This window comes from Lepidochelys olivacea (assembly GCF_965140295.1).
Source record: "Lepidochelys olivacea isolate rLepOli2 genome assembly, chromosome: 3".
Lineage (NCBI taxonomy): Eukaryota > Metazoa > Chordata > Testudines > Cheloniidae > Lepidochelys > Lepidochelys olivacea.
In genome coordinates, this window is record NC_140413.1 from 109052347 (window position 1) to 109069680 (window position 17334).

Here is a 17334-nt window from a genome sequence, read left to right on the forward strand (position 1 = left end):
CCCAAGAGATGAGCTGACTCCACACATTTCCTGAGCAGCCTCCACTGGATACTAGAGGAGCTGGAATTTAAAACAACCTCGCTCTTAATTGAAACTCTAAATAGTGCTATTACGATATGCCCTTTCGAATGAAGCTCCTCAAAGGCACAGCTGTATTGTGTACACTTCATATTGCAATTGCACCTCCATCACCCTGGCCATGAATCAAACCCCTCAGGCCCAATTCAGAAAAGCATCTTCACGCAGGAAAACACTTAATCATATGCTTAAAGCTTAGCAAGTGACTAAGTGCGTCCTGGATAGGGATGGATTTAATTACAAGTTTCAGGACTTTCCTGAATTGGGTCATAGATGGTAATGCAATAATTTAATGGACATTATAGAAGCACCAAAATATTCTGCATTCTTTTTAATATTATAGTGATTTCCTTTCCCCTTGACCATTTCAAATATACATTTTATTTCACTTTTTCTACCGGTGACACTGTAAAGTACTTTTGGCTGGATCCAGTTTTTTCAGATATCTACATTGGTTCTCAAACAAGTTTTCATGGCATAAAAAAAAATTCAGAAGTTATTTTTTATCCAATTGGTTCAGATTTTTGCACAGCTAATCTACTCAAATTGTTATCTTGGTGAATCTATAACCATTTTTAGTATACAGTGTAATAGATGTATATCTTGGTAGCTGTTAACGTGGTTGTTGATCCCTGGAATTGACCCAGACATTCATATGTTTATGGTATAGATAATGTCTTCTAAGAGCATTTCCTCAGCAGAGGTGGAACATTCCAGGTAAAGTGTGCATCATTTTTGTTGAATGCATGATTTCAACAGGGTGGAGGGGGAATCACGTGCATGAAGTCCTAATTGACACCAAAAGGACTGTTGCTAATCAGAAATACTGCTTATGCTTCACTATTCATCTTTTTGTTATTGAAGCTGATTGGCTGTAATTCAAAAGGCAAATATGCTTCAAACTCTGGTTGTCTATACTCTGCATGGAGCATGGGGTATCTGAAAGATTACCCTTCTAGAAAACGTACACTGTCACAGTATTAATGTTCACCATGTGATGCCTGATAAAGAAAAATAACATTAATTTTAAACAAAAAAAGTGCATTTGAAAGCAAAAAGACCCAAAAAAAACACCCCACTGTCAAAAGTTATGTGGTGAATTGCTAGATATATCACAGTACATTTCTAGAAGGAATGAACGTATGAAAGGTAATGCCAGGGTTCTAGAAATTGTCTCTTTATTTGGGCCTATAGCCATTATAGAAGCCAATCTCCTAGCTATTGGTTTTAAATATCTTTCAATTACATCAAAATTAGATCTGAATGACAGATCGTATTTTTCAAATATGCCTAGAAACTTTGTTGTGTATTACTACTCAAGTTGAGAATTTGTTTAGTAGAATCGACAAAAGAAACCATTTTCATGAGTTTTCTGAATCATGTGACACAGCTGTGATATGGGACTGACAGAAAGCAGTCACCTGAAGCACTGAAAGGTCATATATGCTGAAATACTAACTCCACAGATATCAATGGCAAAACTCGCATTGACTTCAGTGGGCCAAGATTTCATCTATAGGGTCTGATCCAAAGCCCGTTTAACTCAACTAGAAGACTCCCATTCACTCCAGAGAGCTTTGGATAGGTATACAGAGTACAAAAAATGTTTTGGAAAATGAGAGTTAGGTTTAATGAAGCTGTTTGAATGTGCATAATCATTTTTTGGGTACTGAAACAGTCTTCTCTGGAAACAAGAATTCTCATTTTAAACTCCTTTTAAACAAAATAAATAGAAAAACCTCAAAATGTAAAACTATTGGCTAGTGAGTAAATTAAATTAAAGAACACATAGTACCCAGCCATTTTCAGTAGTACAAGGGGTTATTTGCTGGTAATTCATTAGCCATTTTCACCCGCTTTGAAGAAATATCATTCTTAAACTGCCTGTTCTTTTGTTCATACTGAAACTGTTTAGATTTTCTTCTATGCGATCCATTTCTCTTTTACGTGCAATGCAGCAGCATTTCATATTGCAAATCTTTATGAGAACTATAGCTTGGTACCATTGTTAAATCTTTTCTGAAACCCGCATTTTCATTCTGTTTTCATTGGTAAGCAGCATATTTATTTTATATAATATTTTATATAAAACATTCTAATATTAATATAATAAAATACACTGATTTAAATAAAATTACCTTTTTCAGAAGAACTATCTGACGGTGGTTTTACTATAAGCAGTATTAAGCTGGTTGACTAAAGTGCCAGCAGTGGAGAGCATTGTTTCATGCAGCCATTCATCTTGCTATCAAATTTTGTGTTGGGTCATATCAGACTTGGGTTAAAAAGAGAAATTCTGATCCCAAAGAGCAGGTTGGAAGAGATTGTGGAACTCATTAAATACAGTCTAAAAAGAGGAGGTAATGATTGCTCACTACATGAGCTCTCCCTACTGGTCAGACTCAGAACTGCAATGCTGTTAGCCGCACAAGTGGATGCTTGTCTTCTTTGAAGAAAAGTACCACAGTGGAGGCTATATGAGTGAAGGCTACAGGGATAAAGGTGGCAGTTGTGGAGATATTCAAGCCCCTCTTTGAATAAGCCTTAGTCGGTATCAGGTAACGTGGAGAACGATGATGATCCATACAGCAGAAACAAAATACTTTCTCCTTATACCTGAGTACTCAGATATTCCTGTGTCCTCTGTGTAAAATGCCCTTCAAACCAGCTTGGGTATATGGTGATAATAATGTATGGTGTGGTCATCAGAAGCATTACTGACATCATCAGACACAGTGGGATGTAGATTTTTGAAAGTGAAATGGGGTGGGGGGGGGCAAAGAGTGAACTGTCTTCTTTCTTTTTATCTCCTGCTTCATTCTTAGTTTAGAGCACATGAAACATGAAAACATACGAGTTTTCCACATCCATTTAGTGCCACAAACCACAAACATAGCTCCTCAGCTCTCCTTGTATTCTCCATGTTCTAGGAAGTCAAATAGATGCAATTGTAAGAATCAGGCCAGTTTTAAAATCTGCTCATCTATTTTTATTTGGAATCATCTTCTGCTGCTTTCTGTGCTTTTTTTTGTTGTGTTATTTGAAAACTGTTTAACTGTTATTTGAAAACATTTTATCATACTATTACATGCTTTTCACTTGCATTTTTCAGCTATTTCATTATTTGATTCAGTAGGGTGGGGCACTATTTACCAAATGTTACCAAAGCAATGCTTGCATCACCCCCATCCTGTAATATTGTAATACCCAGACAACCTTTGTAATTTGAGAGTTCTGTAGCTGGAATCTTCAGCAGATAAACTAATGGATCCTACTGTGCCTTGATATAGTTGCAGCATAAGCAAAAGGAGTGATATGGGAATAGTTTCAGGAAAGGACTGAGCAGAGAGGCTAGGATTCCAGATATGTAGGTTAGAATGTGTAGAATTTAGTCTATAGCGTATAACTGAAAAGAACATAGAAGGTATAATGTCAAACTATTGATTGGCTATATCAAAAATCAGCAGAGCAATATAATTGAAAAAATAAATTACCTAAAGTAATGTAGAGGAGGATTGGCTGCAGGTGACAAATCTGGTAAATAATGATCTTGTTTTTAAAGGCCTAATTTCCTGTTCCTGTTTATTTTCCCCTTCCTAGACAATACTTTTGTTGACAAGCCCGCATCAAAATTTGCCCAAGTGGACGGAGAGCAGACACCAATCATCCCAGTCCATCAGGTTATTGACAAAGTCAAGGGGTACTGCAGTGCTCACTCAGACAACTTCTATAAAAATATCATGATGTCAGACACATTCAGCCATAGCACAAAGTTCTGATTGGGCTTCTGAACTTCTGAACCACAGAGACAACACGAAGCCTGGAAATTCTAAACAATGGAATACTTGGAGACTGAGTGGGGAGAATTGTATTACCAGATGTAGTCATTTTTCCCATGGTATATTGTCATCCTCTTAACAGCTTCTTCTCGAGAAAAGGTTTTTTCACCATTAAGAGAGTCAGTCATTTAGTATTGATACTGACATTTTCCCACCATGAAATAAAGACTGTTTTCAAACATCAGCTGTATGCCAGCCAACAGGATATTGGGACAGCTAATTTAGGTGTGATCCTATGTGTATATTTGCAAAACTGAAGAAGTTCCATAAGCCCATCTCTCAATAATGTCAGATCTGAATGGGTAGAAGACTTGGTCTGTTAGAGAAAACAGGAGAAGTATCCCACAGTACACACAAGCTCTTGGATGCAGCTTTCTTAGTCAGACTCTTCTTCATGAGAAATGTGGATTTTCCTGACTGTATTTGCTAAACTCTTGATGTTTAGGTGTCCATTGTTGACAGTGTTTTCCACAGGTGAGGAAAACCCTAACTTCAGTGTCAAAGGTTATTTTGACCAAATGAATAAGTAAATCTTCAGGGCTAACCACACAAAGAAAATTGGATCTAAATATTGCTTACAGACTAGTTTCTGTATATGCTGGACCACATTGTATCTGTGTGCACAGAAAAGCATTTATCACATACATGCGCACCAGGATTTGCTCATGATAAGGGTGTGCAAGCCCCTGAGAACCCTCCTGCAAATTTTAAGCCCATACCTGTGTGTGTGGTTTCAGTTGGTGCAACATCAGTAAATAACCTAATTCCAGACTTTACACAGAGGCATACGTTTCATTGATGTACAAAAAAGCAGCACCTCCCATTGTAACCCCCACATTGGTATGTGTGAGCCCATGCAGAGTGCTCATGTTGGTCAAGTGAAATAGGAGTTGTTAGCATGTACATTCATAGCAAATATTACAAAGGACCCCACACTTTGTAAATCATATAGTGCTATAAATTTATCAGTTACAATACATTGCAGATCCCTTGTAAGCCCACACGTTAACTTGTCCATTTTCTATATTGTGGCCATATTGCGTGTACAGAGAACTTCTGTCACATGACATTGCAATCTGTGAAGGCTCTCAAGGTCACACTACATTACACAATAGCATTCAGCATCTACATGTGGACTTGCATCATCCATAGCTTCAAGCTTTCACTGGCATCAGCTGATTAAACTAAATATAGATCTGTACTGTTTGAGATGCAATGACCAAGCAACGTAAACTGAGTTCTGTATCGTTGTGCTATGCACAGAAGTGTGTGCAGAAGACAAAGAAGAACATAAAATACTTTACTTTTCCAAGCCGTGGCACAATATGGCCATTTCTAACCCTATTATCAAAAGTGTACAACTATTCTTGAAAATATGCAGAAACCAGGGCCGGCTCTAGGTTTTTTGCCACCCCAAGCTCAGGTGGGGCTGGGGCTCACAGGCGGCGCTGGAAGCGGAGGGAGTGACGTCCCCTTCTCCCAGTGCCTGCAAGGGCTTTCCCCCCTCCCCCGCCCAGCCGCGCCGACAAGCCCCGATATAAGGGGTGGCACAAGGCAGCGCAGCAGCCAGTGCTTAGATGCGGTGGCGCAGCCCCGGCCGGACTCGCCCTCTCCTCCCCAGGTAGCGGCTGGGCCCTGGCAGCTCAGCATCCCGGGGCTGGGGCTTCCCCTTCCCACTGAGGCCAGGGGTGCGGCGCCTTCGCCCCGTCTAAGTGGCGCAGCTCCAAGAGCGCAACTGCCCCCCGCAAAAAAGGGTGGCCGGATGCCGCCCCTGGAAATGTGCCACCCCAAGCACCTGCTTGCTTTGCTGGTGCCTCGAGCCAGTCCTGGTAGAAACCCATGCCAAATTGTGAAACACCTGTAAATGCACATTTCATTTAAAATGTCAGTAATAGAGCTGGCCAGAAAATGGGATTTTTCCATGAAAATTCAAAAAAAAAATTTAAAAAATGAAGAACATTTTCCCCAAAAGACCTTTTTTCATCAAATTATTTTTACCTAAAAATTTCTATCAGTTTTGTTCATCACACTTCCACAAACCACTGGTCTGATGTCATACAGCTATTGATTCTCAGTTAAGAAGCAATTAGATGTTCAGTAATAGGGTATTTGGATTTGTACCTTTATGGGCTCTTTGCATCCACTTGTTTATAAAGATCATTTTATTCTGTGCCCACACAAATGGAATATTATCCTTAACTATAAATACCTTGATCACTCCAGGGGAGAAATATATTTTAATCACATTCAATCCTGAAATACTATTGTGAAGTAAAGGTCCTACAAATTACCTGATCAAACCTTTTTCATATTAGAGCAAAATCCTTTCATGACTGTATAAGCTAAATCCATCCCTATTGACTTCAAATGTAATTATACTAGGGATGAATTTGGTCAAATACTTTTATCAAGGGAAAGAATTTAGGGAAAATTTATGTGTGAGCATTTACAGAACTTGTATATTATCATCCCACCTGCCTCCCGCAGTAGATAATAGTTGTCAGATAGTAGCTTACTGTGAGATTTCTACCTGTCTAGGATGTTCTACAGTGACAAGAAGGAAAAGAAAATATTTCTGGACATTGAGGAATTAATGAAACACAATCGTTCAATAAAATATGAAGTAAAAGAAGTATCCTGGCTGAAGCCTAGCTGTAACCTAACCAACAGATTAATGTACAGTTGCCTATATTTTTGCTAAATTAAGAATTTGCTCTTTTTTTACTACCATGTAGTAGTCCTTAACTGTCTATGTCAGATGTTCTTGAATGCTCTCACTTTTGCAATGTAAAATCTCTACTTTGTTGTTGATGTAACAACCTCCCTTGTATATACTTATTTATTTGTGAGGTTAAATATGTCAACATATATGTTAGCTCCATAATCTCTGTCCTTGTTATTTTAAGCTTCTGATTCATCATAGGAGGAGAGGGAAAGAATAATCTCTCATACTTTTTCCAAAATTGTGAAATAGTTTACTGTAGTTGTATCTTTTACCAATATGAGGGAAAAATGACAGTAATTTGAAATATTAGTTAGTGGAAGTTAGTGTAACTGATTTAAAGATGGACTAAAGTGGAAAGAAATATTTTTCAAATAAATATTCATGTTATTAGTGTTACAAAGAATTAAAATATTTTAATAATGACTTTTTCTTTCTTACAGTTCAATGAGAAAACATTGTTTGGTGGAATGTTGGAAAATAAGCTGCTGCTTATTCAGTATGTGCACTGGGGTTTGCATAGCCAAAACTCTGGGAATAAATCCACTTCAGCCGGGAATGTATTTTGCAGAATTCCTTTTTTCTTGTTGCGATTAATTCAATGCCAAATCCAATGCATGACTGAAGAGAATTCATTTAATGGCATTCATTTAATGGCAACCCAGTTATATTAACACACTGAAAGGGGAACAAAAGCAGAAATCCTATACTATATGCTGGCATGGTATTTTCACATGACTATAAACAGATCATCTTAAACTCTGATTTATACCAAGGTAGTTAGTTATTCATCTCCATTTGTTTCTAGGGGCAGGACTTGGCCCTTAAGTATAACTTCAATATCTTAGCAGGGTTTAAACAATCTCATAATGTTTAGTATTTTGACTAATCACTGCTAAAATATTTTAGCCAATTGTCATACCTCTTCACCAAAATCATACTATAAAAATAGTCGAGTCGTTGCTATGGCTTACATGCAAAAGTTCTAATGTTAAACTGCAAAGAGCACAGAAAGCCACTGAAATGTATTTCATCTACGACCCCATATGTGAGCCTTAGCAGAGAAAATGCACTTACAATACAGTAAAAAGTAGGAGGATTTTTTAGAAAAATGTTTTGACATTCCCATGAACACTGAGTAGAATACCATTATTTTCATCCTGAAATATAGTTATTGGGATTTGTTTTATTATAAAGCAAAATGACATGAGCAATGCTGCTTTGTGTCTTTGCCGTGCTCTGTAGCAGCGGTTCTCAACCAGTGGTCCGGGGCCTCCTGGGGGGCCACGAGCAGATTTCAGGGCGTCCACCAAGCAGGACCAGTGTTAGACCTGCTGGGGCACAGGGCAGAAAGCGAAAGTCCCACCGTGTGGGGCCCTAAGCCTCGGCCCCTGGGGCGGAAGCAGAAACCTGAGCAAATTAGTTTCACAATATCCCCTGGGGCCTTGGTAATTGCCCTGCTTGCCCTTAACAAGGGCCCTGGCTTTGATATGCAGAAAAGCAGTTATTGTGGCACAGGTGGGCTGTGGAGTTTTAATAGCATGTTGGGCGGGCCTCAGAAAGAAAAAAGTTGAGAACCCCTGCTCTATAGCAAATTAAAGCAAATTTTGCAGTTGCAAACATTTGCCAGCATTTTGTACAACCTGTCAATTAAGCAAAGCAGCATAATCATTCCATGGCAACCAACTAACAAAAAATCGTCTCAGGCTTGAGTGAGTGGTAGATACAGGATTTATTTTTTTTAAAGAGAACACAAACTTGAAGTAGTCAGTGAGACCTCCTTGGATCATCTACACCTTGTACTTGGTAGATTGCAGGGTTGCTACTAGCAGGGGTCAGGCTTCTGTGGTCTGGCTACAGAGCTTCCTTGCAGGGAAATATACCAGATGTGTTCACTATAAGATCCTTTAATGCACTGCTAGGAATGGCTTTTGAGAGCTTAAGACAGAGGTCTCCAAACTCCCTGGGATGCACTCCCCTGGGAGGGGGCAAAGGAACATTTGGGGGGGCACAGCATGGTGGGACCCAGGCCAGCCCACACAGGGGTGGGGAGGGAGTGCCACCTAGCCCCACTCTGCCCCCAGCTCTGCTCTAGCCCTCAGCTTCGCCTCCCTGCACACTGCGGCCCGGCTGCAGCTCCACTCCCACCCCCAGCCTCGGCCCCCAGCTGGGGCTCTGCTCCCACTCCCAGCTCCATGGTGGCAGGGGAGGTGGGGAACGTGGATAAGGGGGGCACCCTGAGAAGTTGGGGACCACTGGCTTAAGGTATGTTACACACATTGCCACCTTGTGGCTGAACACTATTATACAGTTTAGCATTCCATTACACCTAGAACTACACAACAACCAAATGTATATGGTAGGTAGAGAGGAAGGGCAAAGGTATTATCAATGAGGCCAATGAAAGAGGTGGGTCATGTTCATACAGCAAACTCCCCCCCCCCCTTAGGCCCTGATCTTGCTCTGTGTAGGTGGACCCCCCCTGCACCCATAAGGAGGCCACTGCCTTCAGTGGTGCTCTGTTTAAATGCAGGGGTCTGCCATTTTGGAGTGTCTTGAAGTACTGCGGCCTTTTCTCCTCATTTTCTTATTATTTATTAAATATCAAGAGCTATTTAATTTTAATCCTCTGGAAATGGCTCCTACAATAAATGGCCTCCGCCAAGGCAGAGGGCGTTGCATGGGTGGCTATCACAGGGATGGGAAGACAATATTCCCAGCCAGCTTGTGACACAGCAATGAAGCTCCTTCACAACCATTACGACAACTACTCCTGTAGGGTGAGCTGTATTCTTCTATGCACCCTCAAGTCGGGTTTTGGCCACCTGGTCAGTATAGTTTGCAAATCCAGTGGCTATGCCCTTGTACTGGTACAAAGGTACATTCAGTGCTTAAGATGCTTGCAAGAGAACTGCTTAATGCTGTAGATGGTTCCCAATGGCTAGACGGTTCCCAGCGGCTGTGTGTTACCAGCTTGACAGTACCTCACTCAGACTCTCTGGGAAGCAATTCCACTAAAGTTACAGTCCCCACCACCACATCTTTCCTTCCAAGCCACAGTAATATAACACCATCACAAATACTTATAACCACCCTCAGAGCTAAACTTGCTAGCAATGTTCAAATTAGTCTTCAAGATGCCCCATGTGGTCAGTCGAACCTGTGGGGTTCCCCTGGTGTCAGGAGGCAGCAAATCCACTTGTTCTGATTGTGCCAAGGCCTTGCACTCTGTAGGTAGAGACTACCCACTGGGGTTCTTGCTTTTCTGAGCCCCTCCTGGGCAAACCAGCACAGTGAGTGCCCCTCCCATCTATGATCTGGAGTAGCAGCCTATTCCGCTGCGGCATGTGTCCCGCTGAGATGACACCCACCTACGATCACAGCGCAAACACTGCTCTTTGCAGCCCTTGTTTCCTTTATAGAGATGCACGGCGTAGTTTGCATGCAGTGATGACAGCACCTGGGACCCCAAATCGTATTGGGTTTTTTTGGTTTTGCCTTATCTAGCTCTTTATACATGTGCCGGTCCCTAGTGACCCTGACATAGGTTTCTAGCAGCACAGGCAAGCTTGTTTTCTGTTGAACAAACTGTCGGCAGCTAACAACCCATGTTCCACGGGTGCTGTTCTGTAACCGACCAGTGCTAATAAGAGATCAGCGTCTGACTCCACAGACTTTTTTGGTAGGTACTTCATTATTTTGACACTGTTCTCCACAACCCATTGGCTTGAGAGAATGAGGCCTAGTGGTTACATGTCACAACCCGTATTTCACTGCAAGCTGCTTAAGCTCATGTCCTCTAAACTGAGACTCATTGTCAGACATTGGTATAATGTGTAGCAAAAACAGATTTGCTGTGCACAATCACCTGTAGCTTCTAGTAATGCTACGTCAGAGAAGTCAGAATAGTCTAGGACAAATAGATAGTTTTTTTCCATCCAACATAAACTAATCCAGGGAGCCAATTTTTCATATGCCACCAACATGGGCTTTTTCGCTCGACTTTGCCAGTATTTTTTTTTTGGTGGGGGGGGGGCATAGGCAATAAGCCTTAAGAGCAGCCACAATGTCACCATACCAGCCTGGGTATAAGTAGCAGTGTAGATGAGGTGGCACTGCTTAGGTGAGTAAAGTCATGCCGGAACACTAGGTATGCACCCTACACAGCTCTTAACATGCCCAAGCAGTGCCTCCCCATCGCCACTTCTATTTTCAGCAGTGTAGTGGCCGCTGTCTCCCTGCTGCCAGAGCCTTTCTGTACTGCAAGGAAAGGCTTCAGCAGCAGGTGGTGTGAGGCAGCTTGCCTTGCAGTGTGCTGTGTAGCTATATGGACCCTACACAACACCACAAGTGTAGAGTAGGCCTAACTCGGGCTTTGCAGATTCCAGTAATTTTCAAAGCATGTAAGTCCCCAAGAGGATCTAGGCCTCAGTGCTTAAGGTGTTTGCCAGAGTTCTGCTTTATGCTGTGTCCAGTTTCAACAGGCTGTGCGTAACAAGAAGTGTTTCATGGTGCCCTATCCAGACACACACGGTCAAGGAAGCTCAGCCCTGAAAGTCAGAGTCCCCACTACCAAAACCATCAGTCCCACTCTTGCAGTGGAGCACGGCTCTGCACAAGATTACTTTCACCTGCCTTTGAAACATGGTACTGAAGGAAGAGGGTTTGTGTGCCAAGTTGCCACTGAAGTACAAGGGGCCATTGAGGGTGGTCAGCCGGGTGTCATAGGCACTGCATCTTCCATCCTAGGTGGGACCAGTTTTATCCTACAGTACAACAGGCTCAAATCTGACCTGGGTCCTGACCCAACAGTAAGTATCACCAACTTGCCACAGCAGGACCCAAGCAGTGCTTGAGAAAATCCTAGTTAGTGAAAAGGGCAGTAAAGAGAACCAGGCTGAGGTGACCAGGCCCATCAAGCTTGACCAAGCCCTGGTAAGGCATATGTTTATAAGGGGGAACTGAATCTGGAGACATGGCAGAACTGTTGGGGGTGGGGGTCCACCCCTCCAACAGAACATGCCCCGCAGAGTGGAAATGAACCTATAAATGGACTCAGAAATAAGGGAAACCTGAGGCCGTAAAGCAAGTGCCAAGCCCCCGCTGGCACCAAGACTTCCACATGCACTAGTGCTGGATGCGAGGACATATCCTTTTTCAGAGAGGAGGGCAATGTGATGCATCTGCAAAGGAAGGGAATACAATTCCTGGCAGCTCCTTCCCCATTGCATTTACTTTCCCCCTGGCCTGGTAAGGGAAAAGGTCCTGAGTCAGGAAGTGGCCAGGCTCTGTTCGGGAGTGGGAGCCACATGGCAACAAGGAGCTGGAGAGAACCCCCAGGAACTGAGGCCAGAGTCACACATGGGAAAAGCTGTGAGTGCCGGCCATCACAGCTAGGTGCAGGTCTGTGTGGGGACAGCTGGGCAAGGAGCCAGTGCAAAGGCACCCAAAGAGAGTCACTGAGCCTTGCTTGGAAACCCGCAAAAGTTTATTTGCTGCAACGGAGACTAGACTGAAGAGGGTACCCCCGGCACTAGGCCTGAAGAGCCCTGACTGAACTGGACTGCCCCAGTGACCCAAACAGGAACCACAAGTGCTTACTTTGAACTGTAACTGTTTACACCTTTGTAGCTCAGGTATTTGCAGCCTTCGCCCTTTCCTGCCAGCCCAATTAAACACCTTCCCCTTAGTCATGTGTCGTAGGGGTTATTGGGACCCAGCAGGACTGTTGCCAATAAGGCGTAGCTGAAGCACCTAAAGTGCTTGCTGCTGAAACACGGTACACCAGATACGCTATTGGACCCAAAAGGGTTTGGTGTACAGAGTAACCCCAATAATAACAGGATTTTTCAGCAACCCAAAGCACCCATGAACCTGGTTCAACTGCTAAATCTGGCTCTTTGTATCCAGAACATGAGTGAAATGGAGCCAAAGAGCACTGCAAATTAAGGGGTATTCAGGGGAAAGAGCAAGTAATAGTAATAAATACAATCCAGATTTTTTTCCCAGCTGCTCCTACAGTCTCAAAGGTCTTACCCAGTCTCAAATCAGGCTGTGCACACAGATCCCACCTGTATTCTGTTGCCTGAACTCTTTTTGATAGATCTGGTTCTCCACGTGGAGATACCCCATCACTAACAATCACAACATTCTTTCCTGTACCAAAATGGTTCTGAAATTTGACTGCTGAGTGCTTTACTTTGGAGTGCTGGCCAACTCTTTACTCGTTCAATATTAGATTATTTTGGGAGAGGGAAGGGGCGTCCAGAAGTGTGCGGTGCTTTAGCTGCTGATTGACTGATTCTGATAGTCCCCACAGTGCAGTACTTCACAGAATTTCATTTCCAAACACTGAACAACTCAATTTTGAAAAAACAAAAACATTTCCTGCATGTTTTCCTTCTCTCCTCTGCCTGGTTCCAATTATAAAATCCCTCCAGCAGAGGGCAGTGTCATATTACTATGTGTAAAGCTGTTTAAAAAAAAAAAGGACAAGAAAACCTCAGCAAGATGCTTCCATAAATAAACCTGGGTGCAAATATTAGTTGGAGGGTTCAAATCAGGATTACTAGCTTCTATATTATTTACTAAAGTCTTACATCACAGCATAAAGTGAATGGTTTGTGCATGCACATATGGGGGTCGAGGCCTATCTGCATGTGTTCATACAGCTTTGTGGGGGAGAAAAACCTTGGGGGGGGGGGTTCTGACACTGGTCATTGCATTTTCCCCTTTTTGCAGTAAGAGGAGGTGATGGGAATTTCAGAATCTCTTTAACACCTAATGGATCCCATTGACCAGCAACTGCTGTTCTGCTTTCAGCTAAGAGTCCTTTCAAGCTAAGAATCCTTTGTTCACCAGTTTGTTCCAGTACTGTACAGATTGTACAGACTACTTGAGTTTTCTGCGCTGGTGTCTTTTGATTCTGAAATTCACTGTACACATTGTCTAGGGAGACAAGACAATTGTGTTGATAATGCCACGCCGTATTATCCCTCCTTTTCTCCAACAAAATAGGAGGCACAACCTGACCCTAGCAGATCATCTAATCCAAATGCAGATTTCCTACTGTTTTCCATTCACACTGCAGACAGTTCACAACTGAGGTTTACAGCTGCTTGATTACGCTTTCCATCATTCCTCATGCCTGTTCTGGCCTTTGTAGAGCTGGTCAGACAATTTTCAAAGGAACGATTTTCTGACAGAAAATGCTGTTTTGTCCAAATTTAAATGTTGCGTGAGAACATGTTGATATTGATGAAATTTTAGATGGATTTTTTAAAACAATTCAACTGAAAACAAAGTGTTTTGTTTCATCTCTCATTTCCTTCCAAACTTTATTTTATTTCATCTTTTAGGTTTATTGAACCTTCATTCCCATTCATAAACTCATCCTATATGTCTGGCAGTTAAACTCAAGTCATTGTTTACATGGACATATCAAATATACTTTTAGCTGCTAAACTGCATTAAAACAGCTACAAACAAGGAGGAGAAGCCAGCACTATATGTTACCAGCACTCATAGCTAACCCCCGAGCTCCTGGCCGCTGCAGGTGATGGGAGCCCCCGGAGCTGCTGGTGGTGGGGAAACCCCTTAGCTCCCGGCCGCCATGGGTCCCCAGAGCTGTGGGCAGCAGGGGCACCCCACAGCTCCCGGCCCCACAGGCAGCGGGGGGATCCCCCAAGCTGCAGGGGTACCCCCCAGCCACCAGCTGCTGCTGCAGGCAGCTCCTAGCTCTTGCACAACTGCCCCACTTCAGGTGATATGGGGCCCCGCAGCTCCCCATTTTGTCGCAGATATGTTTAATAAAGTCAGACAGGTCACATACATTTTTCTTTTTTGCCCATCATGATTTAGCTGGGGTTGGTCCTGCTTTGAGCAGGGGGTTGCACTAGATGACCTCCTGAGGTCTCTTCCAACCCTAATCTTCTATGATCATATAGAGAATGCCAGTGGAACTCATCCAGGCCTGGAGGTCTGCAGACATACACCTCCTTTCGGTGAATGTATTGTTATTAACTCTATTTGATTTTGTAAAATACCCTTTGTCACAGGGTGAGCTAGGCCTTTAAGAGGAGATCAGGCACAGTCTCCACCTCCCAGATCATGGCTAGGAATCATGAAGCAGGGCAGTGTGGGGTTGAGGGTGGACAGCTGCTGCAAAGCCTAGGGTGCCAGACTCAGAGCCTGAAGTAAGGTTTGTTTTTCCCATTGCCATCTCTAATAACTGTGTGGAGAGAGATCAAGTAATGGAGGGAGAACTTAAGGTGACTTACGCTCCTGCTACAATAAGAAAAGGAGGACTTGTGGCACCTTAGAGACTAACCAATTTATTAGAGCATAAGCTTTCGTGAGCTACAGCTCACTTCCTCAGATGCATATCGTGGAAACTGCAGCAGGCTTTATATATACACAGAGAATATGAAACAATACCTATTCCCACCCCACTGTCCTGCTGGTAATAGCTTATCTAAAGTGATTTCCAGCACAAATCCAGGTTTTCTCACCCTCCACCCCCCCACACAAATTCACTCTCCTGCTGGTGATAGCCCATCCAAAGTGACAACTCTTTACACAATGTGCATGACAATCAAGCTGGGCTATTTCCTGCACAAATCCAGGTTCTCACATCTCCCCCACCCCCATACACACACAAACTCACTCTCCTGCTGGTAATAGCTCATCCAAACTGACCACTCTTCAAGTTAAAATCCAAGTTAAACCAGAACATCTGGGGGGGGGGTAGGAAAAAACAAGAGGAAACAGGCTACCTTGCATAATGACTTAGCCACTCCAAGTCTCTATTTAAGCCTAAATTAATAGTATCCAATTTGCAAATGAATTCCAATTCAGCAGTTTCTCGCTGGAGTCTGGATTTGAAGTTTTTTTGTTTTAAGATAGCGACCTTCATGTCTGTAATCGCGTGACCAGAGAGATTGAAGTGTTCTCCGACTGGTTTATGAATGTTATAATTCTTGACATCTGATTTGTGTCCATTTATTCTTTTACGTAGAGACTGTCCAGTTTGACCAATGTACATGGCAGAGGGGCATTGCTGGCACATGATGGCATATATCACATTGGTGGATGTGCAGGTGAACGAGCCTCTGATAGTGTGGCTGATGTTATTAGGCCCTGTGATGGTGTCCCCTGAATAGATATGTGGGCACAGTTGGCAACGGGCTTTGTTGCAAGGATAAGTTCCTGGGTTAGTGGTTCTGTTGTGTGGTATGTGGTTGTTGGTGAGTATTTGCTTCAGGTTGCGGGGCTGTCTGTAGGCAAGGACTGGCCTGTCTCCCAAGATTTGTGAGAGTGTTGGGTCATCCTTTAGGATAGGTTGTAGATCCTTAATAATGCGTTTGAGGGGTTTTAGTTGGGGGCTGAAGGTGACGGCTAGTGGCGTTCTGTTATTTTTCTTTGTTAGGCCTGTCCTGTAGTAGGTAACTTCTGGGAACTCTTCTGGCTCTATCAATCTGTTTCTTTACTTCTGCAGGTGGGTATTGTAGTTGTAAGAAAGCTTGACAGAGATCTTGTAGGTGTTTGTCTCTGTCTGAGGGGTTGGAGCAAATGCGGTTGTATCGCAGAGCTTGGCTGTAGACGATGGATCGTGTGGTGTGGTCAGGGTGAAAGCTGGAGGCATGCAGGTAGGAATAGCGGTCAGTAGGTTTCCGGTATAGGGTGGTGTTTATGTGACCATTGTTTATTAGCACTGTAGTGTCCAGGAAGTGGATCTCTTGTGTGGACTGGACCAGGCTGAGGTTGGTGGTGGGATGGAAATTGTTGAAATCATGGTGGAATTCCTCAAGGGCTTCTTTTCCATGGGTCCAGATGATGAAGATGTCATCAATATAGCGCAAGTAGAGTAGGGGCTTTAGGGGACGAGAGCTGAGGAAGCGTAGTTCTAAATCAGCCATAAAAATGTTGGCATACTGTGGGGTGTGGGGGGGTGGAGGGTGAGAAAACCTGGATTTGTGCTGGAAATCACTTTAGATAAGCTATTACCAGCAGGACAGTGGGGTGGGAATAGGTATTGTTTCATATTCTCTGTGTATATATAAAGCCTGCTGCAGTTTCCACGATATGCATCTGAGGAAGTGAGCTGTAGCTCACGAAAGCTTATGCTCTAATAAATTGGTTAGTCTCTAAGGTGCCACAAGTCCTCCTTTTCTTTTTGCGAATACAGACTAACACGGCTGTTACTCTGAAACCTGGCTCCTGGTACAATGAGTGTTTGAGCCCTCCCCTGCAAACAAGCAGGAAGGACTTAATAGCCACACAGAATCTAGCAACTGTGGCCCAAAGAGGGCAAAATGTTTTTTTCTTTTTTGGTTTGGACTTAATTTGCCCTGGAACAAGATGACTTTTGACTTGGCTGGATAAGGCCAAGTCATCTTATCAGCCTGGAGAATGTCTTTGGCAGGAAAACTGAGGGACAGCCACACATCATGTTGGAGAGGTATGCTGCATTCACATACCCTATTACATCACGGGAATGACCGAATGAATGCATGACCTGCTGTTGCTTGTAGTTAGTAGAAATTAGAGGGAAAACTTGAGTACATATTTCTCACAGGTCATGTAAAAACATTAATGAAAGTAAAGAAGACAATTCGTAACTTTTTTTAATGGATCTGTACTCTGGCAAACTCAGTCAATGTGAGTTTCACTGTAAGACTACAGAGTTGGAGGTTT

At 43.0% G+C, this 17334-nt stretch overlaps 1 protein-coding gene across 6 annotated transcripts in view; it reads left to right on the forward strand.

The window, feature by feature from the left end:
* ADGRG6 (adhesion G protein-coupled receptor G6) overlaps positions 1 to 7198 on the forward strand; it is a 172964-nt gene extending 165766 nt beyond the window's left edge. For 5 of the 6 annotated variants that reach the window (XM_084622436.1, XM_084622438.1, XM_084622434.1 and 2 more), the window contains one exon: positions 3679 to 7198. In XM_084622436.1, coding sequence (XP_084478562.1) covers positions 3679 to 3857 — 179 coding nt within the window. In that variant the 3' untranslated portion in view covers positions 3858 to 7198. Of the gene's footprint in view, positions 1 to 748; positions 796 to 3678 lie in introns of all 6 variants that reach the window. The other variant, XM_084622439.1, reaches the window with a different exon arrangement.
* Positions 7199 to 17334: the final 10136 nt, after the last annotated feature.